The following is a 23,982-nucleotide window of genomic DNA, read 5'->3' as shown; positions in this document are numbered from 1 at the left end:
TGGGCTGAACATTTGGCAACACAGCATCGTTTATTAAAATGTACACTTGCAGCAAGGTCTAAGCAGCAACTACTGTTACTTCTCAATGCTTGCACAAAACGGTATTAGCATTAGTGTGAATTGTGTGTGACAAGATTAACCTGAAAGCTACATTTTAAAAAGAAAGGAACAGATGCTACCGTTATTTTAAGTACGTACCAAACAATGAATAATTAAACCCTAGGCAACTGAACAACTGACTTTTTGAGACAGAAGGGCAGGCTTGGGGATTAGGTTTTAAGGTTGCTGACTTTCTTGAACATATCTTCTGCAACAGCCGCCTAGTTTGTGCCAGAACCCTTCCAGTATGAACTGCATGTTTTAAATTCTAAGAACATACGTTCTCCAGCATACTGCGGAACTAATCAAATCTGAAGTCACCCACACTAGATTTTAGTCGAGCTTGGCATTAGATACTACTGTGGTGCAAGTACCTCCCACCACAGTGTTTACCAAATTTTTAAGTTTCCACTCATTTCACAGCTGACAGCTGGTTATATTAAAGGCACAGCCCTCTCACTACTCCATGAGCCAGAATGCAAAGCTGTCTGCAAACGAAAGAGGAAAAACCAGAACATAAACACAAAAGACTGAACAGCACCAGAAGTGCAAAACAAAAGCTTGAGACCAGACAAGTCTGATTTTATTGAAGTGATCCAACTCATTTCTTTCTACACACTTGCCTTCATGAGGAACAGTAGTGAAGGTGCACAAGCAAAGGTTCAAGAGCAGAACTAGTCCAGACATGTAATACCCTACCACATTCCTAACTCACATTTGAAGTAAAGCCACTTGCCTGCTGAATGCATAGTATAATTGAGGCATCACACAGTATGGCAGAGCCAGTTCCCTTACACACTTACAAACTTCTTAACATGCTGTAAATCTGACAGATTTGCATGCATGTGTTAACCTTGCAGCAACAAGAAGAATCCAGAGTCAGCCTTTGTTCCTGTGGATACACATGTATGAACAGGGCCCATATTTCCAAGCTGCACAACTCTGTGAACACGAAATCTTTTCACACCAACAGGTTTTGTGAGACAGCCCACCAGCCACACAGCTTCAGAATTATCAATACTAGCAGCTCTCTGGCTCTGGCTTTCATCTAAACCATCTGACTCATTGTGTATGTAGACCTTTTTCCTTTTAAATATATGAAAATGGGCCATCTTATACTTTCAGCTGGGAAGCTCTACTTTTGCTGCAGAGATCAGAAGCCATTCCTTCTCGAAGCCTGAAGAAAAAGAATGCTCTTGTGTTAGCAGCGATACTGCCACCTTTTAGATTTCAGAACACATTGTTAGCATACATGTTTGATTACAATAGACCAACATTTCCTATTAAAGCACACAACGCAACAAGAACATTAAACAATGCCAAAACATTAGATATGCTGACTGTTAGCTCAGCACAGTTACGTCAGTTGGCAGTTCACAGTGCCCCTGTAATTGTGACCCGTTTAAAAAGGGAGGCTAACAACAGAGCATGGCCATAAGCAACAGTCGTGGTTAAAGAACGGATTGCACAACTGATACAATAACCCTGTCAGCCCTCTGACATACCTTAGCATGGGTTATTTGCATACAGTCAGGCAGATTAATCTGTTTTCTGCATTCATCTGTGATTTATTCAGGGATTCCAGCTTTAGGCTATCAGTTTGTTCAGGAAAGAACTCAAATAACAAAGGCTTAAAATAATGACAATTAAAACCAAAGCCTTGCTAATACTACAAACCTTGAAGAGTCAAGCCATAAACATATACTCCAAAAGGCGAAAAGCAGGTGTAGAGTTTTACTTAACGGCAGGAAATGAAACATTTCCAGGACTGTACATCAGCTGTCACAAAGTTTGACATGAAATGCAGTCCCTACTCAGTCAAAAGAGGAAAACAATGCTTTACAAGGGACAGCACAAAGCTATGGGGCACTGAAATAAAGGTTAGTCACTGCATTTCTGCTGGATTTGCAAAAACAGAGAACGGGCTATTTCCAATGATTGTGTCCAAGTCAGAGTTTCATATTCAGCAATATAAAACTGGCATTGTCAGCTTTATTCTTGGTTCCTCAAGCTGCTCTGACAACAAACCAAAACTCTACAAAAAGTGAGATAGGACTGCTTTTAAGGGAGAAACAGTGCCAGGCTTCTTCCTGAGGATGCCAAGGAAGTCTTAAATCTCTCATTCTTAAGCACCTTAAACATACTTTGCTCCAGAAGCAAGGATGCTGCAACCTGGAGGCCCTGAGTCCAAAGCTCCAGTACATCATCCCCATTTGTGTAGGCTCCTCTGTCTCAGAAGAGTCACCCCAGGGGAAGCTTTACTGTCAGGGAAGGGAAACCAGGCTCTAGACAGGGTAATGCATTTTCTGTTCTCTGAGCTTGCACATCCCACTGAAGAGTACCCTTCCAAGAAGGTATTTTTTCAGTTATGCTGAAAGGACTCACCTGAAGTCTTGTGTTCTGCACCCTTTAATAGCAAGGGAGATGAGGCTCCACAAAACCTCATTTCCCTTATTCAACACTAATCTCTTTTGCAAGAGGAATTAACAACCATTTAAGTGGGTACAAATTGATTTCAATATAACTGTGTTCAGAAGAACAGCACAGGTGCTACAGGAAAGAATATTTAAAATCTTAGCTACCCTTCTATGCCTGATGTACCAGAAGCATACTACAAGAGAAGGGAGGGCGCACATTTGACCTACACATCGGTTCTTCTTTTCAGAGACTGAGAAAGAACAGCAGCTCTCACTGTTCACACATCACCCGTACATAAAACACAAGAGGGAGGTAACCGAACATCACTATCTCTTCCCAACCATGATATGAGGCAAAAACTCCAGACTTAAGAGATGTTAAAAGAATAATTCTGCATTCTGTTATCTCTGCTTAAGGCCATTCCGACATGGGAGTTATTAAAAAAAAAAAAAAAAATTAACTGGCCAGTCAACTGGTAGGGAAGATTTTTCTTCTTACACTACTCAATCAAACATGCCATCCCTAGAAGGTTTGCTTTAGCTATTTGCTAGATTCAGAAGGAACTTTGATGCTGGGGTTTTCCTCTTTTGATACCTAAAATTCCTCTTTCGGTATTTGACAGATGCTTTGAACAAGGAGAGGGCAGTCGTGGGACTTATCTCAAATATTTCCAGTGTTTGTGTTCAGAAGTCAATTTTCTAGTCTAACAATCTTTTCTATAGATCTACTACTCAGTAAGAGTTACAATGTTGAAATAAATCTGGGTTAAATAAACACTTTGATTTGGAAAACAAACAGTCCTGATTCCTGTTAGCTCAGTGAATGATCAAGGCACTTAATAGAGATTTTGCTTGCAAGTCTAAATTGCCTTCAGTAAGAACCAGACTGATTTCTGAAGCTAGTGTTGTACTGTTTCACCAACACTTAACTGCTTTGAGGAAAGAGAGATGCATACCAGCAAAACAAAAGTGCACAGCCTAGATGGCAGCCTTACTGCTTGAATAGGGGATACTCATTGACACATGACAGCTTGCAGAGGTGACTTACCTAGAACAGCTTAAACCTTTGCACCATTCCTGTCCCACAGTTACAACCCCTATCCTCTCCTCCACCATCCTGACTTGGTCCAGCTACATTTAACCTGGGGCCTGGTGACCTTTTCACTATTTGACCAGCTGCCTCAGACTGCTGGCTGCCCTATTCATCAGCCCTCACTGACCCCCTCCTCCTCTCAGTTTTACCAACAGTACTGTCTCATCCTTGGATGGTTGATATACAAAATTATACATTCTTGAACCTAAGCATCAATCCCACAATACTCCCCAGTTGTTTCTCTCTCCATTGAGCCACTTTTCAGTAGAGATAACATGCTCTCCATTAGCAACACAAGCCCTTTCAACATAACAAACTACGGGGTAAAGTCAAGTAAGTGCTTTTGTGAAACAATTTACCTCTTGATACTTCATCAATCAGGCTATAATCTTGACAAACCTGTCACATTTACGTTGTCCTTCCACAGGACAGATCTACTTCATTAGTGTATAAATTTAGCTGCTAAATCTTCTTCCACTGAATTTCAAAATTAATTGTACAATTTAAACTGCACAGACTCCACCTCAGGCTAATGCCTTTAAAGTCCCCTAGGTTTCCTGTTACCCTTTAATAGAGCAGAAGTACTTTCTTTTAATCTTCTTCTGGTACTGATTCAGTCACCAGCTACATTAACATATTGGTCTCACATTACAACCTTAGTGAATTTCCTTGCTTGCAGTCAACTCACTCCTCATGTCAGAAGCTGGCCACTACTGTAACACCAACAACATGACACAGTGAGTTTCCAAATGAGGTTTGTAGGGGAATTGCTGTAGAAGCCTATTTGCTAATTTCACATCCTGGCACGATTACCAAAATAATCGACCTGCCCTTCAGGCCTGGGAAGATTAAGTAACTTAGCTGTAGCCTCCTAAGCAGGTCCTTCAAAGGAATCCAGACTCAGCAGGCAGTACTCTTCATCTACAAGGGAAGTCCTCTTGGGTATTCCAAGCCTCTGCAAATACTGCAAAGTGGATTCTGGAGAGGAAATGATGTCACTATCATTAGTTTTAATGAAAACACCACAATGTTGTTTTCACCAGAAAGAAATGAATATACATTGCATCCTAGAGAAAACCCACACTCTCACTGTGATGACGTGTGGCTGCATTTGCAGAGAACTAGATTCCCGGCTCAGCAACTGCATGTCATTTATAGCGTAAAAGGAGGTGGCCATTTAAGCAGAAAGGACAGAAAAGAATGTGGCAACACTGAGAAGACCCTCGTCTCCACAGACATCTTCACTCCAGATGTGACTAGGAAGTCCCGTTGGTCTCAGGAGTTAGTATACTCAAACAAGCAGAGATCTGCAATTCATACAGCTCCTAAGTAGAAAAGGACTTTACAGAATTACAAAGTAGTAGCAGTCAGTAACACCAGAGTTATTATTAATTCAGACATAAGCCATCAAAGCAGAAAAACTGAACCCAGGGGCAAGCATGATGTCAGAAATATGGCACTGCAATGAAATTAGGAGTTCAAGGAGATCAACTCAAAACTAGAGGGCAAACTGTCTTCAGCCTCAACGAGCCTGCTTGAGCAGAGTTCTCCATGAGAAATATGAGGACTTGGGAAAACTGGTCAGAAACTAGAAGACGTAATATAGATCAGATGCAGCAGAAAAAATGCTGTGCTCTATTACAGAAAATCTAGAGAGGCTCATGGGAACATTGGATCCAAGGAAAGAAATTTTAGATCATACAAACAGGTGCTAGGAGTTTCAAGAGATGCTTAAGAGAGTAAATCATGCCTTTTTAACCCAAACCCTCACCCCCAAAGTCAGTGATGAAAATGGTGAAAAAAAGATAGGCTTTAACAGTAATACACTGAGGCACAGAACTGCTACATGTCAACACGGTGACTTCGCAAATCCATAAGTCCTAAAAAAATAATCCAAAATAAAGAAAAACTTATAACTCCCCACATTGCAGGTAGTATTACTATTTTTGCTGAATGAATTATATGTCTTAAGAAAGAGTGGGGAGAAGATGAGCACAAGGAAAGAGAATTAGAGAATTATACGTCTGCAAAGGCTGAATAAACCGGGAAGATGATGCAGAGAATGAACACCTAATGCCCCAAACTGATAACCTGGGAGCAATTCAGAGACACTTGCTTAGCCATAAGCTGCCAAAATGGCTGACAACACACAAGAAAAACCAGGATGCACAGCTACTGAGATACCATTAGAATAAACAAGAAAAAAAAAAAGGTAGACAGATACATGTGGAAGTAACTACACAACCCCACTTTGACATATCTGAGCAAAATATTACTGTCCATCTTCTTCAAGAGAACTGTAAGAAAAAAACCAAAACGAAAACCAAACCAACCAAAATAAATCCACCACCACCCTACACACTAAAAAAAAAAATCCCCACACAGAGCAAGCTACTTTACATATATTAACCACAGGAGATGTGATTCAACCTGTAGTTACTATGAAAGAAAGCACAGGCAAGTGACTTTCACAGCTCCTTTGTGAACTCTGCTCAAGAACAACTACCCAGAATGACTGAAATAGCTGAGTTACCCAGTAGGAATGTGGAATTGGTGAAAAAAGCTGCATGACTGATTAATGTCTCATACAAGCAGCACCTTCCTCCTTGGAGAGCACTAACAGTAACTGGTTCACCACAAGACGGCAATCAAAGAGACAATAGCACAAAACTCACTTAGAAAAAGAAAACTTTAAGAAACATATTGATGAAAATTTGCAGGAGATCAGTTCAAATATTTGTCATCTCTGCTACAATGACCAGACTGGAATAATCATAAAGACTAGCAAATGCTTCTAACAAAGTAATATCAGAAAAACAAAGCTAGGCCTGGAGATATAAGGCAAAGGTGGCAGGGGGACACAGGGACACATAACAGAGATGGTTGAGTTCCCTGTCAGAGGAAAGATACTGCTAGTTAAAGCCAAAGAGACATGGGAAAACTGAAGCACTTTGGCTGCTGGGCAGGATGGCACCAAGGGTCATCACACATTGCATTTGACGTGCCTGGGCACAACTCACTGTTCCAGTAAAATTCAGCTGCATCAGAGGGAGAGACACAAGCATGATGCTGCAGCTTCTTGTCTTCAGCACCTCCTGTATTTTCATAAAATACCCAGGAAACAGTACTGTAAAAGCAACCTTCTGCCTTTCAAGAGAAAGCACTGAGAAAGCTGCACACAACAAAGAACAAGGATGACTATGGTGTAACTGAAACTACACCAAATTGTACTGTCAGTCAAAAAGTATCTAGCTTGTGGGATATACAGGCTGGACAGCCAACAGAAGGGTCCCAAAAACACATCTTGCAGGGGCCTGTGCCAGCAACATGAGGCCTCTAGAAGCAAAGGTAGCAGGGATAACTGAAGAGAGCCTGAGGGACAGCAGGCTTCTCTAGCAAGGTAGAAGACAGAAGTATCAAGTAACACAGCTTATACACGAGATTTGCAGCGCTCCACTTCTTCACAGCATGGAGAGAGACAGAAACAAGTTTTAACATCTGTAGCAAGCATTTGTAGGAGAATAGGGAATGGCAAAATTCATACTTCAGATCTATAGTTTGACTATTGACTGGGATTAATGAGGATCACATAAGGCCTAGGTCACAGAAATGAAGGGTAACGTGCATGTGACCATTTATCACCAGGATCAGGGTTCAGCAGAAATGAGATAGAAGAATTTGCTTTGGTATCAATGCCAATACTAAGTTCACTTATTTCCATTATTCTCTGAGCTCCCACATAAAGGTTTCTATATCTACAGCTGCTCAAACACATTTCCCCAGATCATCACAGCCACTAACCACAAAAATGAGTCACAGCAGTACCCAAAACACCTTAATAACCATCTAACACCTAAACACTGCCACCTGGAAATGCCTCATAACAAAGATATTAGAGGATGCCATCCACATAAAACACACATAGCAGGAACAGCAGGCACTGCCTGGTGCTTCTTTAGTGCTGCATTATTGCATTTATAACTTCAGATAAAACAGCTCCTTTAAAAAAAAAAAAATCATTCACAGACTTTTAAAGGAGCTACTAGTAAAGTGCTTAGTTAACCATCATATTAGATTTTACTGCTATCTATGGAAGAAAAATGGAAATACCTATATTTTTCCTTTCTTTTTGTAAACCACTTAAGAAAAGCCACATTGACTACAGTATGCACTAGCCAAAGCCCATAAATGTTATTTATCAGATTACACTTAGAAGCGCACGCGCACACACTTTCTGTTACAGAGTCGTTGCCAGTCACAACGCACAGCCACCTCTTCAGAATGAGTTTCAGCTCCTGGATGAATGAGCACATTGTGATGGTATGACCGAACTGAAACTGAGGGGCAAACACAGTGCTGGTAAATTCAAAAATACTTTGCAAGAATAAGCTGCTGCTGTTGGTAAACCAATAGTGTATTCTGTAAACATCACTTACGTTTACAGTTATGGTGCTATTCAGCCTTTGTTGAGAAGCTGGATGTGAACAGGAAGAGCCATACTGGGAAAGTGCAGACTCTAGCTCTGCTGCTGCTCCACAGCCGTGGTCACTGCTGCAGTTACAGACACAGCTGCCTCTGCAGCCCCCGTGCTTCCAACTCAGGGATCTGCCACATGATCAGCCCTTGGCTGCAGAACTACACAGCCACTTCACGCTACTGTGGGGTCGGTTTGCTTTTCTAACCAGTGGTTTGTATCACTTACAAATAAAAGATGGAAACACACATGCTGAAGCCAAATATATGCGCTGTTTTCCCCAAGTCTGCAGAGACTAAAGAACAGCAACATGAAATGTAGACAGCCCCAATTCCCCTTTAACACAGAATTCACAGCCACCAGAAGTGTTGATTTTAACTATTTCACCAAGGAGCATGCTGCTAAGAATAGTCTGCTAGATATTATGCCACCTCCACCATCCCAGCAACCTCACAGCAGAGTTTTCACCTCCTTACAGCTCCTGCAAGCTGGGGAGTAAACTGGTGTAACACACTGAAAGCAACAACAAACACTACGTCTATATCCAGCGGTATAAGGAACACTGCAATAACAGCATGACTTTGCATATTAAAATACGAAGAGCTAGATGGTTGTACAGTAACTTCTTGGCCACATAAAAGTGACCACAGCCAGGACAGCCCCCAAGGGAGGTCCCACTGTATTTGTACTCTCCTCATGTTCTTCCTTTAACACTCACTGCAGTCTGCTGCCAAAGGTAGGATACAGAGCTAGAAAGCTGTCTGACCTGACTCAGGGTGGTTGTTCTGGACAAGAACCTTCTCTCTGGGCATCATACCTTCTTCTGCCTGGACATCCCTACATGCTCAGATTCCAGTCCAGCAGTGCATTTATCATCCTGTAAAACATAACTGGAAGGTATTGGCAGATATAGACACCTTGCCTGCAAACCACTCTCTGAAGGCTCACAAAGTGAGGAAGTCAAAAAAGGCCACTGAAAGTCAGTAAGAAAGGGAGACAACACAGGACAGTATGAAAGAAAAATGTGGAAAAGCAAAAGGAGAAGCAAGTTTCAAACAAATAAGGTTTTCCTGCAATGTTGCAAGTTTGAGAAACACTCTTGTGTGGAATAAAGTATCTGACCCAGAAAGAATAATTAAAAAAAAAAAAAAAAAGGCCAAAACCCATGAAAAACCCATTTAGGACTGCAGGAATTTCTGAAACAGGCATCAAAGGCTGAACATGGAGAAAAACGAAGAGAACTTGCCTGTTGACCACTTTCAAATGCGTAAATGGAGAAATAAATACAAGAAAATTTTTCACAGATAGGATGCGCTTTCCCTGCTTTTAGCTTGGCCTTCACAATACAGCTGCGCTGTGTCTGGTAACCACAAGGCACCTGCCGTTAGTCCAAGCCGACAGCCTGCGCTGTGTTCTCTTAGGGCTTGCTCAATGCTTTTTACCGACACAGTACTTCCACTTGAGTAAAAAGTACTTGATACCATTCAGAATGCTGAAGAAATTAGCAAGCCATCATTTGATTGCCACTGGTCTAGAAATCATCCACTTGGACAAATGGAATAGATATGCTAAATTTTAATGTTATAAAAGCAAAGAGCACTGACACACTCTGATCCATTGCACAGTCATGAAAACTGAGATCAACCCAGCACCATTTTCAATTACCAAAGCTTGTCATAACATGAACAGAGTGCTGACAGCACCCCAAAGGTTTACCTCCAGGGCATAAAATTGAATAGCTATCACCCAATAAAAGAAATCACATTTTAAAAGCCTCTGACTTTGACACAACAAATATCCATGTCACAAACAGGAAAGAGTTCTTTTCAAGCATTAATTTTGTCTAAGAGAACAGAAAAATTCTCAGAAAATTTACCAGAAAAATACCCACAATGCCTTATTCCTAGAACCTAGCCATAAGCGCCTTTTTTTTTTTAATCAGGCTGCCGTATTGCTGAAGCACAGCAATTTGGCTTCAGCTATCCAAACCACACAGCTATTTTGATCATTATATATTCTTCACACTTTCAAAACACAAAGATCAGCACTGTACTGGTGTAGGTGAAAGTAAGACGGTTGTGTCTTTTCCTCACGAGCCCTCTGCAAATGTGGGTCGGTCTTCATGGTGTATTGCATCCCCCCAAAATCTTTCACAATGAAGGTTCCAGGTGATAACCACCTTCTATTGTTACAAAATTTTTAGAGAGGTGCACAAACATTTTCCCAGCATAAATACGTACAAAACGTTTAAAACGTTAACACAGCTAGCAAAAAGCCACTCTTTTCAACGGTGTCACCCATATAAGCTTTTCCTACGGACCTCTAAATCTGACTCATTTATAGGAAAGAGATCACTTTGACAGCCACCAGCTTCTTCCAAAAACACAGACATCCTACCTGCAGGGCCCTGCTGTTCCACATACGCTCTCTGATGGGAGAGGATTCAGTGCTAGCCATTTTTTCAGGAAAACGCCTGCCTGTACCTAAGGGGGCCGGACGAAGCAGCGCTCAGGTATGAACACTAAACCCTTCCATCCTTTGCTGGCTAGAGCTGGGTCCGCAGGTCCCGCTGCCGCCCCACTCTCTGATCAGTTCTTTGCACCGAGAACTGGAAGGCATCGGGGGGCCGACACCTGCTCCCCTGGCACACGACAGTCAGGGAAGGCGGACCGAGGTGGGGGACATCCTGATCGCCCATGTACCTGTCCGCCAGGCAGGGCCCCTCGGCCGGGAGGGCGGGGGGCAGTAGCCCTTCCACTCTCTTCACAAAACACAGCCCCGCTGCGGCCCCGCTCCCCGGCAGGTTCCCGGTGCGCCCGCCGGCAGCGGGCAGACGGTGACGCGAGGATAACAAAGCCCGCGGACGGATCGCGGCGGCGGCGGCGGCGCTCACCTGCCCAGCGGTCGCTTCATGCCCTCGGCGGCGGCGGCAGGCAGGCGCAGGCTGTGCCTTAGGCTGCACCCCTTGTCGAGGGTCCCGGGCACAGCAGCAGCGGCGGCGGCGGCGCGCTCATGCTCCACCGTGACCGACTCGTTGCGTTTCCTCATGCCGGGGCGGGGGCGGCAGCCGGGGCGGCGGAGACGGCGGGAGCGGACCGGTGCCGCGCACACGCGCCGCGCGCCCAGCCTGGCCCTGCGGCCACGCCCCGCGCCACGCCCCCGCCTGCGGCCCCGCCAATCCCCGCCTCCGGCCGCGCCCCGAGCCACGCCCCACCGGCGGCCCCGCCAATCCCCGCCTCCGGCGCGGGCTCGCCTGCCAGCCACCTCGGAGCGAGCGCGGCGCCATCTCTACTGCGGGCAAAAGCGCCGGCCGCCATTTCGTTGTCGGCCGGTGCAGGCCCCGCTGCCCCTGAGGCCGCTCGGGGCGGGGCGGCACTGCTCGCACCGGGAGCTTGCGTCTGCTAGTGAAAGATCCCCCTACACTTGGTCCGCAGGGGCCTGGAGGGGCTGTGAGACCCTACCCAGGGCTCGGAGTCAAGCGGCAGTACGCACCTGGACACGGAGAAACGGCACGGCTGACACAAGGATGCCCGGAGAGGCAGAGCAAGCCGTAGCCCCCGTTGTTAGGGTCGGCAGTGGGAGCAGGAACGAAGCTCCGCGATGACACAGATAATCATAGCCTTGGTCCCTGAACTGTCAGAGATCATCGCCTTCCACTGTTTTGTCTTCTAAAACTTTCCGTGAAGCGGAAGGCAGCAGCATCAAACTTGCAGGTGTGATTTCCAACTCCCATTTGCTCTGTAGCTTTCGGAGCAGAAAGGTGGGGGGTTATCATACCACATTGGAAAGCACGTCCTCATCTGCTTTATGCCTACAGAGGCATATAGGCAAGGCAAGGAACTTACAGACCTCCCCTACCAGTGTGGGTGTTGCAAAATATGGAATATGTACAAATTTTGTTAAGAAAGGATGTTCTTTGATGTTTGATATTTGTATACTTTCAAGCCTAATCAACAAGAAAGGAGATTTAATCCATGAAAGAGATAGGCAGCTAACAAGCAAGCTCTAAGATGTTAGAAAAACAAATTCATTGCCTTATTAAAGCTGAGGGCTTGACATGCTTCAATGATCTCAGACCTAGGGGGAGGTTAACAAAGCTTTGGAAAAGGATTCCCACCGGTAGTGGACACAGAATTTATAAGCCACAAAGACATCTGGTAGAACTCCCAAGATAAGGAAGAAACTATAAAACCAACTCATCAATTGTACTGAAATCAGCTTCAACTGGGTAAAAGGTAATTCTGTCAGGGGAGAGCGCAACCACTGACTTGGAGACCACTGACCTAAGAAACTCACCAACCCAAAAGAAGAGAAAGACTGAGCATGTGGACTAATCAGCATGAGAAGCAAGACAATCGTTACGAATAGTAGATTGAATATTAATTAATAAGAGAACTAGGTAACTTGTAGCCCATGAACTCTTCCTTTCTTTGTCCAAATGTGTAAGTAGTAAAAAGTTTTCATAGTTGGTGTGCTTGATTTGAGGAATACCACTGAGTACCCAGGCTTGCACAACTCTGAAATAAATAATCGGTATCTCTCTCAAGTGTGTAATTATGTGCTTGTTGCACACCAGGTAACAAATCCAATTTTCATGGACAACGTGGGGATCCTGCATTTGTAGAATCACAGAATGGTTTGGGTTGCAAAGGACCTTAAAGATCATTCAGTTCCAACCCTGCTGCCATGGGCAGGGACACCTTCCACTAGACCAGGTTACTCAAAGCCCCATCCAGTCTGGCCTTGAACACTTCCAGGAATGGGGCAACCACAGCTGCCCTGGGCAACCTGTGGCAGTACCTTGCCACCCTCATGGTAAAGAATTGCTTCCTAACATCTAAACCTGCCCTCTTTCAGTTTAAAGCCATTCACCCTTGTCCTAGCACTACTCACTCTTGTAAAAAATCACTCAAAACCAGTCGTGGCAAATAAAAACAAAATATCCCTTCCAGTATCAGTGCTAGCTGGTGACTGAGCCATGCTCATGTGTTCTGTGTCCCACTGCTGCTGCTGAGTTGGCCCCTTGGGATACCTTCTGTATTCCTGTGAAGTGAAATAGTGAAGCAATTTCTGGAAAATGGCTCTTTGGACAAGTGATCTCACCTGTCTTGCATCCATTTTCCCTGACTTGTTGCTGAGTGATCCCGTACCTGATGAAACACTGAGATTCCAGAGAAACACTTGAATTAATTAATCTCAGGAGCAAAGAAAAGGCACTAAACCAAAAAAGAGGAGGCAATTGTTAAAATACCAGCCTCAACTATCTCAATGGTTATGGATAGCTAGCAAAAAGTACTGCGTAATGAGCTGATATGTGCTTTCTCCTGTTTCTAGAAGCCTCTTCTAAAATTTGGGTTGTTTTAGAGATTTTCTCTTGACCAGATCACAGTTGCTAAAATTTTCATCCAGGCTTTTGGAAGCACTGGTTGTACTGTTGCATGCTTTGAACAGCAAAGGAGAGTGTTCTTGTCCCTCTGATTTTCTTTGTTTTCTGCGTCTCATTGGAAGACCAAATTCTGCAACTGGGGATTTGTTAGGAGCTTTGTCTGGTGACAACATGTAATGAGTGGTGGTCACTCCAAAAGCAGGCTCTGCAAAAGCTGTGTGGGGCTGCTTGGGAGTGTCAGTGTAGTCCTGTGAGGAAGCTGCTCCACAGGCTTTGATACAGGGGGATACTCAAGTACCATAAATCCTCTCAGATGCCTCTAAGTGAAGTTTATTACTGAGGACAACTAAGGCATAAGTCTTAATACCAGTTGGCTTTTTCTCTGTGCTAGAAAGTAGTCAATCAAGTATTTTCTTGTGGAGGCCTTAAGCTATTCTCAGCATATCTAAACATTTCGCTTCCTTAACTATGTAGGTGTATAAACAGGTGCTTGTTTGGTCTCTCCCATAATATCAAATTTATAAGATTCAGGAATCACCACTTTTTTTAATTCTTTTTTTTTTTTTTTAGTGTAGTGTCCTCTGTGCTGCTGGTATGTAATTTATAGGATGTTGAACTGTAGAATCATACAATCATTAGGGTTGGAAAAGACCCCCAAGACCACTGAGTCCAACTGTTAGCCTAGTGCTGCTATATTCACCACTAAACCCAAGTGCCACATTTAGACATTCTTTGAACACTCCAGGATGGTGACTCCACCACTTTTCCTGGGCAGCCCGTTCCAATGCCTGACCTCTCTTCCAGTGAAGAATTTTTCCTAATCTAAACATCCTCTGGCACAGTGGCACTTCAGGCTCTTTCCTCTTGTCCAATTGCTTGTTACCTGAGAGAAGAGACCAACCCTCACCTCGCTACGACCTCCTCTTAGATATCTGTAGAGAGCCTCTTTTTCTCCAGGCTAAACAGCTCCAGCTCCTTCAGCCGCTTCTCATCAGACTTCTGTTCCACCCCTTCTCCTTCCTTGCCTATCCCTTCTGAAGGGTTTATAGACATTCATTGCAGTACTCCAGTTGTATGAGTCATCCCACCAAGATGATGAGGTTCTCCCATTTGGAATCAGTACTTGCCCTTCTTATCTACTGAAAGAGACAAGTGGGCCTTTCTGTGAGTGGGCCTCAGAAATTAACCCACACACAGAAATCAATGTACAACATCCATTCTGAATTCCAAATTAACCCCAAATGCCATGGTTGAATTCTGGAGGACCTGAGAGATTGTTGAGGCAAGAGTCTGCTACAAACCTTACTTCTGCTGCTGTTATGGGCAAACCAGGGTGAAATTCTCCCATCTGTGGTCACCAAATATGGCATCTGAACAAGTGGAGGAACAAAAAAACAGCTGGGGGAATGTGCTGCCACAGGATTTCTTAGCAGCCAATAACTCCATATAGTTCTACAAAGTATGTATAGGAAAAACAGGAAAATCCAGACAGAGTAAAGATTGGGAAAGAATTTGAGATTTCTTAGCTCAAGGCATGAACAAAGATTACAATAGAGCAGTAATAGAAACTATTACTGTGGGCAAGGAATGTGTGGAATGGTCTGGAAGAGGTCTGGAAACAGACCATGGGGCAAGGACGCAGCCTGCTGGACTGCACTGCTGTTACTGATCCTCAGTAACATTATCAAGAGAAGGAACGAGAGATGTTTTTGGCTGTGGTTGAGCTCAAACAAGCCTCCAAAAAGGACAGAATCCAGAGCAGGAGACACTGAAGGAAGCCTGAAAGGCCAGGAGAAAGTACTGGCTAGGAAACTACTGTGACAGAAGTCTCTGGAGAGCACAAGGACATTGAAAGCAGCAGAGAAGTCAGAAAAGGGGCAGAGCCACCTCCCTTGAGATGGTACTTGAAAGGGTGACAAAAGCCAAGGAGAGGTAAATCGAAGCAGAGCAGATACTGCAGCCTGCTGAGAAAGGCAGCCTCTGGAAGTGCAGAGAGGCCTGCTAGGAGGACAGCTTTCTGTTCCTCAATACCATGGGCTTCTTCATCTGCTTACCCAATTGTCCCCTTCTTATACAATATAGAGGAGAGTTCAGATGGAGGGGTCTGTGGAGCCATCCTTCCATGCTGGAGGCATCCTTCCTGAAGGCAGGAGAATCCACACTACTGAGGGTAGAGCCAGCTTTGGAAGGGTCTGTCATGTAATGTTCCTAGTGGCTCAAGGAGTTGTCACTTGTTGGTGTTCCCAAGTCATCACAACCCTGTGTCTGCTACCTGCTGATTTTCCTAGTTGACAGTAAACAGAGCTGACTGAAGCCAGCAGAACTGGACAGAGACTCAGTCTGTGGCTGTCCTCCAGTCTGCCGTGCAGGGCCTGAACCAAGCAAAGTTAGGGTGCTTCTACCACTCTCCCGATTCACCCTTCACTGTACCTAAGCCAGTTTCTGAAAGTCCAATATTGAAATGAGGTTTTTAGAGTACAGCACTGTCAGTTAGAAGTAAAGCATCTGGGAAGCATTTCTACTCACCTGACTGCTTGGGTGATTCTTCACCAGTGTGTCTGAAGGTGGCCAAAAGGTGTCTCTCCACAGTTTTCTCCATGCTGACTATCTTTCCTACCTGTGGAAGTGGTCAGTGATGGGCGGTCATGGGATAGAGGTATGTCATTCAAATCCTTTTGTGCTCATGTGAGTTTTCTGTGAACTTCCTCCAGATGCTGCAGATCTGGTGGCTTATCTCCAGGATTTCAAGAGTCCATGCAGAATCACAGCATCCCAGAGTGGTTTGGGTTGGCAAGGACTTAAAGATCATCTAGTCTGACTGCTCTGCCATGGAACATCTTTCACTTGATCTGGTTGCTCTAAGCCTTGTCCAGACTGACTTGGAACACTTCCAATGATGGAGCACCCACAGTTTTTCTGGGCAACTTGCTCTGTGGATCACTACTCTTCATTAAGGACCTGAATGATGGGTCAGAGTGCACGCTCAGTGAGTTTGCAGATGGTCAGAAACTGGGAGGAGCAACTGATAGACAAGAGGGTTGTGTTGCTATTCAGAGGTGACTGCCCAGGCTGGAGAAATGAGTCTCATGAAGTTAAACAAAGGGACATGCAAAGTCCTGCTCATGGGGAAGGTAAACCTCAGCCACCAGTACATGCTGGAGGTATGGCAGCTGGCCAGCCATGGCCTCAAAACTTTTTGGCCTTTATTGCCTTCAGGAATCACAGCTCCATGAGGCCAGAAGGAGTGCCTGGGGTGAGGAAGAGTTCCACTCAGAAAAGAGACTGGTTTGAGGAACACTTAAACTAATAGGACAGACACAAGTTCCTGGGAGCGGATGCAATGCCCCTGCAGTGCAGAAGAAGATGGCTCAAGTCCTTCCAAGACCACTGCCCATCACATGTGTAAATACAGCCATGGTGATGCAGAGAGGTTCTTGAGGACTGATAAAAAGCCGGTGTTGCTGCCACCTTCAAGAAGGGCAAGCAGGAGAATACAGACCAGCCATCCTCACCTTTATCCTTGAGAAGGTGAGCAAGTAATCCTGGAAACCATTCCAGACACAAGGAGGATAAGACAGCCATCAGGAGTAGTAGTTTGGCTTAATGAAGTGGAGATAATGCTGAAACAATCTGGTACAGTACATGCAGAAGTCTGACTGACCAACTGGAAGAAGGCCCTGAAGGCCTCCTGTTGAACACCAAGTTGGACATGAGGCATCAGTGCACCCTTGGGATACCCAAGGCCACAAGCCTCCTGGCTACATCAGTGGGAGTGTTGTCAGTAGTTGGATGGAGGTGATCCTTCCCCTCTCCTCCCCCCTGGCAAGGTCACCCCCAGAGTGCCGTGTCCAGGTCTGGGCTGCCCAGCAAAGGAGAGATGTGGACACACTGGAGCAAGTGCTGCAAAAGACCGCAAAGATGATGAAGGGACTGGAGAAACACTCCTGAGAGGCCTGGGGGTGGCTCTACTTCTGGTAGGAACCTCCAGATTCCTGGGGCCTGGCAGGTCCTGCAGTCACAGAGAAGTTTTGAATGGAGAGATGTCCCCAGATGGGGAGGCTCCTTTGTGGGCTGGAGGGTGATGCTACCATGGATTTGGCGAGGTCTCTTGCAGGGGCTTTCTGTGGGAGGGTTGCCAGGACAACAGGAGCCGAGAGAAGGTTCAAGGCTTTTATTAGCAGCCCCCTGAAGCTGAGGGGGCCTCAAAACTGCTTTCTGGTAAAATCCCTTCCAAAAACCAAAATGGTTGCTTAGCAGCCTAGGTGCCCAAAGGCAGGTGCTCTGGGAGCAGGAACCAAGAGACCCAGTGGATCTGGAGCAGCTCAGCAGCTGAGAGGTGCTGGTGGGGGAGGACACAGGGAGCAAGGTGGGGCCTGGGGGAAACCCATCATCTGGGAGACCCCTACACACTCCCACCCTACTGGCCCTGGCCTCTGGTGCCCCAGCTGCCTTCAATCTCCCCTAGCTCCTCTAATGCGCCCGCAACTCCTGCAGTGCCCTCCAGCTCTCCCCAGACAACCTCCCAATGCCCTCTGACCCCCTCCCCATGGCCCTCAAAGCTCTCTATGGCCCTAGCTCCCCCTTGACGCTTCCTAGGTGCCCCCCAAAAGCCCATTCCCCTGACCTCCATCTTTTGCTCTCCCTCTCCCAATGCCCTCAATGCTCCCCAATGCCTCTCCAATGCCTCCCGCCCCAGCTGCTCCCAGCCCCCTTACCACTTGCCCCAGTCTGCAGCAAGGACTACCTTTGAGGGAAGACAGGAGACGTCTGGGTCTGGTGCAGGACGTGCCACAGGTTGGTGGCATCACAAGATATGTAGTCCTGGAGCAAGGTGCAGAGGATGATTTCAGCACTCCACGTGTTTTCCAGGAAGAGGTCACAGGGCTTCTCCTGCAGGATCGCAGGACAGGCATAAGGATAGGATTGGCAGAAGGTCTGGCTCAGCACTGCCTCGGTGGGCAGCTTTGGATGTGCAGAGGTCCCAAGAGACTCCCCACTGACATCCTGCAGGACCACCCTTCTAGAAAAATCTGGAGATGGAGACCTTCATGTTGTCCTCACTGTCCAGGAGAATGTTTTTCAGGCTTAAGTCCTGCAGAGGAGTGGCAGCATGTGCTGTGGGCAGGCAGGGGCAGATGGCAGGTGTGGGGCAGGGAAGGTCGGGGTCGAGGAAGGAGCTGTGGGTAGATGAGGGGCCAAGGGCTCCTCTAGGAGGAGGAGAGCTTGGACTGGGAGATGTGGAGCAAGCAGAGGTGTGGAGGGAGAGTAAGGGTGCAGTGCGACAGTCAGTGATGTGGAGACAAAGAGAGCCTTCTAGGAAGCCCTTCAGTACCTGGGCTGGGGAACATGATCCGCCAAGCACCCGCTCCAGGATGCGCCCGGAAGGGGCCGGCTCCACGGGGAGGTAAAAGCCGGCTCCACGCTTTAGTTCAGCGTAATGAGGCACTTGCGGCACAAGCCCCTCGGGACCCGTGGACGCAGGGGCTTGGCATGGGACAGCCCTGCCCTCCACTGGCTTTCCTTTGCCTTGCACCCCCTGCCCCTTTTTCCACCACTGTTTCCCTAACCCCTGGCAGCTCTCTACAAAGTGGGGCTGCCATCCACCCGGAGCTTCCAATAGCTCTCTGCCGCTCTGAATCCCTGCCCATTGCCTCCCAACCATTTGAACCCAAAAAAGCCCCCGCCCCACTGAGTCATCCAGTAGCACTGCTGCCCATGACGCTCCCCAAAGGGTGCTTCCACTTCCGTCCTTAGCCCCTGAAACCCAGGGACCCTTCAGTGCCTCCCTTCCCCTGAAGCACTTCATGATGCTCAGGGGCCCGTCCCACTGCCCCCTGCCAATGCCACTTGTTCACCCTGCCTGCATCCGATGGGGCAGGAATTTCCTGAGGTCTTCTCCAGTGCCTTCTTTTTGGGGGCAGCCTTGGTGGCCACCTTGTGCTACAGTGGATGCTGCAGCCTCAAATACCTCCCAGTAGACACCATGAGTTAGCGGCAGCCCCAGTGGGAGGCCCATTTTCCCCAGCACAGTCTATGGGGAAGGAGGGGTGCCTCCATCATGCCTGTGGATGGCACAGCTTGGGGGATGGTCAAACAAGGCTGGGGGGACCCCAGCTGGAATCAGGCACCCTCAGACCTCTGTCTCCTCCCACCCTCCAGCAACCCTTGCCCTCCTCTGGCTGCTCCCTCTACTCCTGCTCAGGGTTTGGCCCCCTGAAGTATCTGGGATGGCCTAGAAGAGCCCTTGGAGCAGCAGCAGAGCCAAAGTCCCCAGCTGAGCATTACCCAGGCAGCGAGAGAGGACAGCAGCTGAGCACTCTCACAGAAGCAGATGCAAGCCCCCAGTGCACAAGCCTTCACATTGCCCACTCTGGGCTGAGGATCCCACACCCTGGAACCATCACAGTCCCTTGCCTTGTCACTGACCTCCTGCCATGGAGATGGCAACTAGGAGGGAATTCCCAGTCTGGGTGTGGGGGGAGCGGTGCCAGCAGCCCCAACTGGCAGGGGGGATGCAGAGCTTACTTATTGCAGTTTTGCTGCAGGGGCTGGACCCTGCAGGTGTCCTGGGCTGAGCCAGCAAAGGGCTTTCTGGTAAAATCCCTTCCAAGAGCTCTTGGGCAAGCTTGGAAAACTACAGTTTTGCTCTTTGCAATGCTCCCTGGTCTGGCAACCACATCCTTCACGATCAAGAGAAGGATGGAAACCGAGACTGGCAGAGGGCAGGCCTCACTGCTCATGTGCTTGTGCAGGGGTCCTGCTGGAAAAGGCAGCTTCTGGGCAGCTGGGGCAGCTGAGGCAGCAGAATGCTGGCAGGGTCAGGAAATTAGGCCCAAACACCAGCCACTTGCCACTAGGACAAAGTCAGGGGCCAAATACCAGTTTGGTGAAGCTGAGCTCCTTCAGGACCAAGGAAAGCCAATCTAAAATTCCATGTGACAGCTGATGAGAGGGAATGGTGATAGCCATGAACTCTTCAAGCAAGTGGCTTTTACCTGCTCACACTGGCACAGTTTCCTGCTCGCAAGCACCCAGATAGTTGTGCTGGTGCTCTGGCCAGGGTCATTTGAGCATGACACAGGAGGGGAACAACAACAAGGACCTTGCTCTGCTCCTGGGGAACTTGTTGAGTGCCAATGGCTGTCCAGTCAATAAAGATGATAAGCATGCTAATAATAAAATGATGGACTGATACTTTCACAACAGTCTTAGGGAATTTTTTTCCCCACCTGCCACATCAAGTTTGTTCACCTGATGACTGAAAAGACTGTGCTCCTGCTGAAGCACCACTGACATCACCCAGTCCCCTGCTTCTCTCCCCACTGATGTGCCACATTCCATGAGATCCTTACCACTGGCTTGGCTAAAGTGAATGGGAGCTCTTGCACCTCTTTCAACAGCAGCAGCCACTACCTTAAGGACAATAAGGACTGACCTTAGACACTCTAGACATCATTAGCCCTAATGAGGTGGCCCTTTGCCAGCAGGTCCTGCTCAGTTCAGATCCATGAACTCAAGGACAGCTTGCTACCAGCTGGCTGCTTTTCCCCACCTTGAACATCACCGTGAGGGAAATGTGTGCAGGCTGCTGGAGGCCATCTTCCTACTGTAAGGATGCAGGACCACCTGCCAATGAGCTGTTCAAGCTGCCCCATGTGAGTAGGGAAGTGTCCTGGGACCCATGACGCAGGAACGGCCTTTTCCATTATCAGCAGGGGCAAAGCTCTGGCTGTGCTGGGCCTCGCAGTGCTTACACACACACATTTCCACCCATCCTTGGATCCACCCATCCATCCACCAGCTTCATTGACCCCATTATATCCCCCAGTAGCCTCCCCAAAGCTGCGCCTCGGACTATCAATAAGGACCTTCCCCGCAAAGGGGGATGCAGCCCGTGGAGCCAGCTCAGGCTATTGGGCTTCCTCTTCCCCGCGCTCTGCGGGGACAACCTGCACGCAGCGAAGATCTGGGAGCCCCGCACGGCAGCTCGGCGTCACCCCGCCGTGGCCGGGCGCCTATAGTGTCCCGTGGGGATCTGCTACTGCTCGCACGCCCCTGAAGTCGCTCCCGTGGGTAGACCGCTAGGGGAGGGGAAGGGAGGGGAGAGGAGGGGAGCGGAGCCGAGCCGAGCCCGGCCGAGCCGAGCCGAGCCGAGCCGAGCCGAGCCGAGCCGAGCCGAGCCGAGCCGAGCCGAGCCGAGCCGAGCCGAGCCGAGCCCAGCCCCGCCCAGCCCAGCCCAGCCCAGCCCAGCCCGCCTCCTGGCGCGGCGGGCGCCGCTGCCCCGGAAGAGCCGCTCGCGCCCGGCCCCGCCCCGCCCCGCCTCCGGGGGCGTGCCCGGCGCCCACACGCCTTGTGGCCAATGAGAAAATTCGGCCGCCCTGCGTCAGCGGCTCGCGGCGGCGGCGGAGGCTGTTGCTAGGCAGGCCGGCGCGGCTGGCCCAATGGGAGCGGGGCGCTGCGGCCGGGCCCGGGCACAGGCGGCGGCGGCGGTGGCGGGCGCGGAGCGGCTGGGGCGCAGCGCTCACCATGCCCTACAAGCTGAAGAAGGAGAAGGTGCGGCCCCGGAGCAGCGACGGCGCCGGGGGAGCCCCTGCGCGCGGCGCGGTGACCGGCCGCTCGCTCCCGCCGCCCCTCCCCGCCGCGGCCTTCCCTTGGCGCGGCCCTCGGGCGGGGGCGCGCGCGGGGCTGCGGCCGGCAGGGGGCGGGGGCGCGCGCCCGCAGCGGGCGGGGCGGGTGGCGCAGGAGGGCGGCGGGGGCGCGCGCCGGGCCAGGAGAGCGAGAAAGTGAGGGAAGGCGGGAGGGGCGGCCGCCGGTGCCCCCCCACGAGCCCGGCCCGGTCCGCCCCGCCCCGCGCGCTCCGAGGGCCGCGGGGATGCTCCCGGTAGGGGAGGTACGGCCGCACCCTCGTCCTGGCCCCGCTACGCTGCCCGCTGGCGGGGGTGAGGGCCCGGATCCTGCCGCCCGGGGCGACCGGGCCGAGGCTGTGGGTGCCCTGACACCTTGTGTCTCAGATGCGGCCGCGCCCCGGTGAAGGGCTGGCCCGGGCTGGGTGGGCGCGGGGCCCTGTCACCCGCAGGTGCCCGGCCGGGGTCAGCCTGCGGTGACCGGGACGGGATGTGCCAGCAGCGCTCCTGTGCTTGCGTCCGTGGCCTCCGCCCAGGCGTCCGCTACCAGGGGAGGCCGTTCAGGGTGCCTTTCCCAGCGGAAGAGGGCTGAGAGTAAATGCCTGAAACGGGGCATACTGCAGGGGTGGAGGTGGGGTAGTCTGTGTCAGTGCACACCTGAATTCTGCAGAGAGATGGTAAAACTCTGAACAAGGTGAGATTTTCTCTGAATATGTTCTCATCCTTTCAGGAGTCTCCGAAGTCTACCAAAAGCACCACAAAGCCTGGCAGCAGCAGTAGCGGGAAGGATGGTGGGGGCAGAGAATTCAGAAGAGGTAAGGCTTTCACCTTCGGTACAGCAGTGTGCATGTACAGCTCATCTTTGGGGAGGAATGAAATCTTTCATTCTATCTGCTTCAAGCTGTTCTTCCAGATAACATGTCACCAAGATCTTAAGAAATCAGAGAAGGTGGTAGTTAGTTCCCCTTGAAAGTTGACCCAAAGGGAACAATGACTATGGAAGAGACATGAGTCTCATACCCTACAGACCTGGAAAAAGAGATTTGGCATGAAGCTGAGGGCAAGCGCTGCTCGCAGAGGTGGGCAGGGCATGGCAGAGTGGCTGCAGAAACAGACAAGCCACGTTATCAAGGAGGAGAAGTCTGACAGATGGGAGCAGCTGCCGTGCTCCTGTCAGAGCAAAGCGCAATAAACTGTTGTCACTTCGTGTTGGAGTGGGAGAGTACTGAGAAGCTATAGAAAAGGACCTGTTCTTCTGAGGCATTTTCTGGAGGAGTGAGATTAGGAAGTTATGGATAGGAACACTTGAAAGGATAAATTGCTACAGATTAAATGATTCTCCTTTGGTATAACAGCCATGTTGCCTGAGCACAGCATTCCTCACAAGAAAGCACAGTCTGTATCCCAGATGTGCAGTGTCTCTTTCACTCTCAGTTTTGATGTTGCCAAGTTAGATGTGTTAGAATGGCCTTAGCAGAATATGATGTTATGATAAGGTGGGCTTAGAATCAGTAGAAATTTGTGTACGCTGGAACTTTTCTGATAGTCTTGAATTTGTCTGGCACTTAGTGCAGTTGTGGAGTTTAAGGGCTGGCTCAGAAAAGTGTTGTATGCATGTCCAAGGAAGCATGTGTATATGTGTGTTTTGGTTTTTTTTTTTTTAATACTGCAGTTTGGCAAGCAAGCTGTGCCACTTCTATATCTGTAGAAGCCTGTGTGCTCAAGTCTTGTCTGGAACATGTTGCGTTTGTAATTTGGAGGGCTGGGCATAGGAGGCATGTAAGGCTAATGAAGACTAGGAAGAAATGTGTAGTTCGGTGGCGTGGTTGTAGTCAAAATAATGTGATTTTAGAGTCTCCTTCAGGGCATAGATCTGTGTTGCAGAGCCT

General features: G+C 48.6%; 2 protein-coding genes across 2 annotated transcripts in view; one reads left to right on the top strand and one right to left on the bottom strand.

Moving 5' to 3' along the window:
• Positions 1–11,182, bottom strand: part of ABHD12 (abhydrolase domain containing 12, lysophospholipase) — a 34,995-nt gene extending 23,813 nt beyond the window's left edge. The window contains 1 exon segment of the mRNA XM_032682502.1: positions 10,977–11,182. Within this exon segment, the coding sequence (XP_032538393.1) occupies positions 10,977–11,131 (155 nt within the window). The 5' untranslated portion in view covers positions 11,132–11,182.
• Positions 11,183–21,980: 10,798 nt separating this feature from the next.
• The window catches only part of PPP2R5D (protein phosphatase 2 regulatory subunit B'delta), a 27,646-nt gene continuing 25,644 nt past the window's right edge, over positions 21,981–23,982 (top strand). Inside the window, 3 exon segments of the mRNA XM_032684370.1 lie at positions 21,981–22,022; positions 22,824–22,886; positions 22,888–22,908. Coding sequence (XP_032540261.1) covers positions 21,996–22,022; positions 22,824–22,886; positions 22,888–22,908 — 111 coding nt within the window. The 5' untranslated portion in view covers positions 21,981–21,995.

Source organism: Chiroxiphia lanceolata, chromosome 3 (genome assembly GCF_009829145.1).
Source record: "Chiroxiphia lanceolata isolate bChiLan1 chromosome 3, bChiLan1.pri, whole genome shotgun sequence".
NCBI lineage: Eukaryota > Metazoa > Chordata > Aves > Passeriformes > Pipridae > Chiroxiphia > Chiroxiphia lanceolata.
Note: the sequence above shows the minus strand (reverse complement) of the source record. Positions and strands in the feature narration are given on the sequence as shown.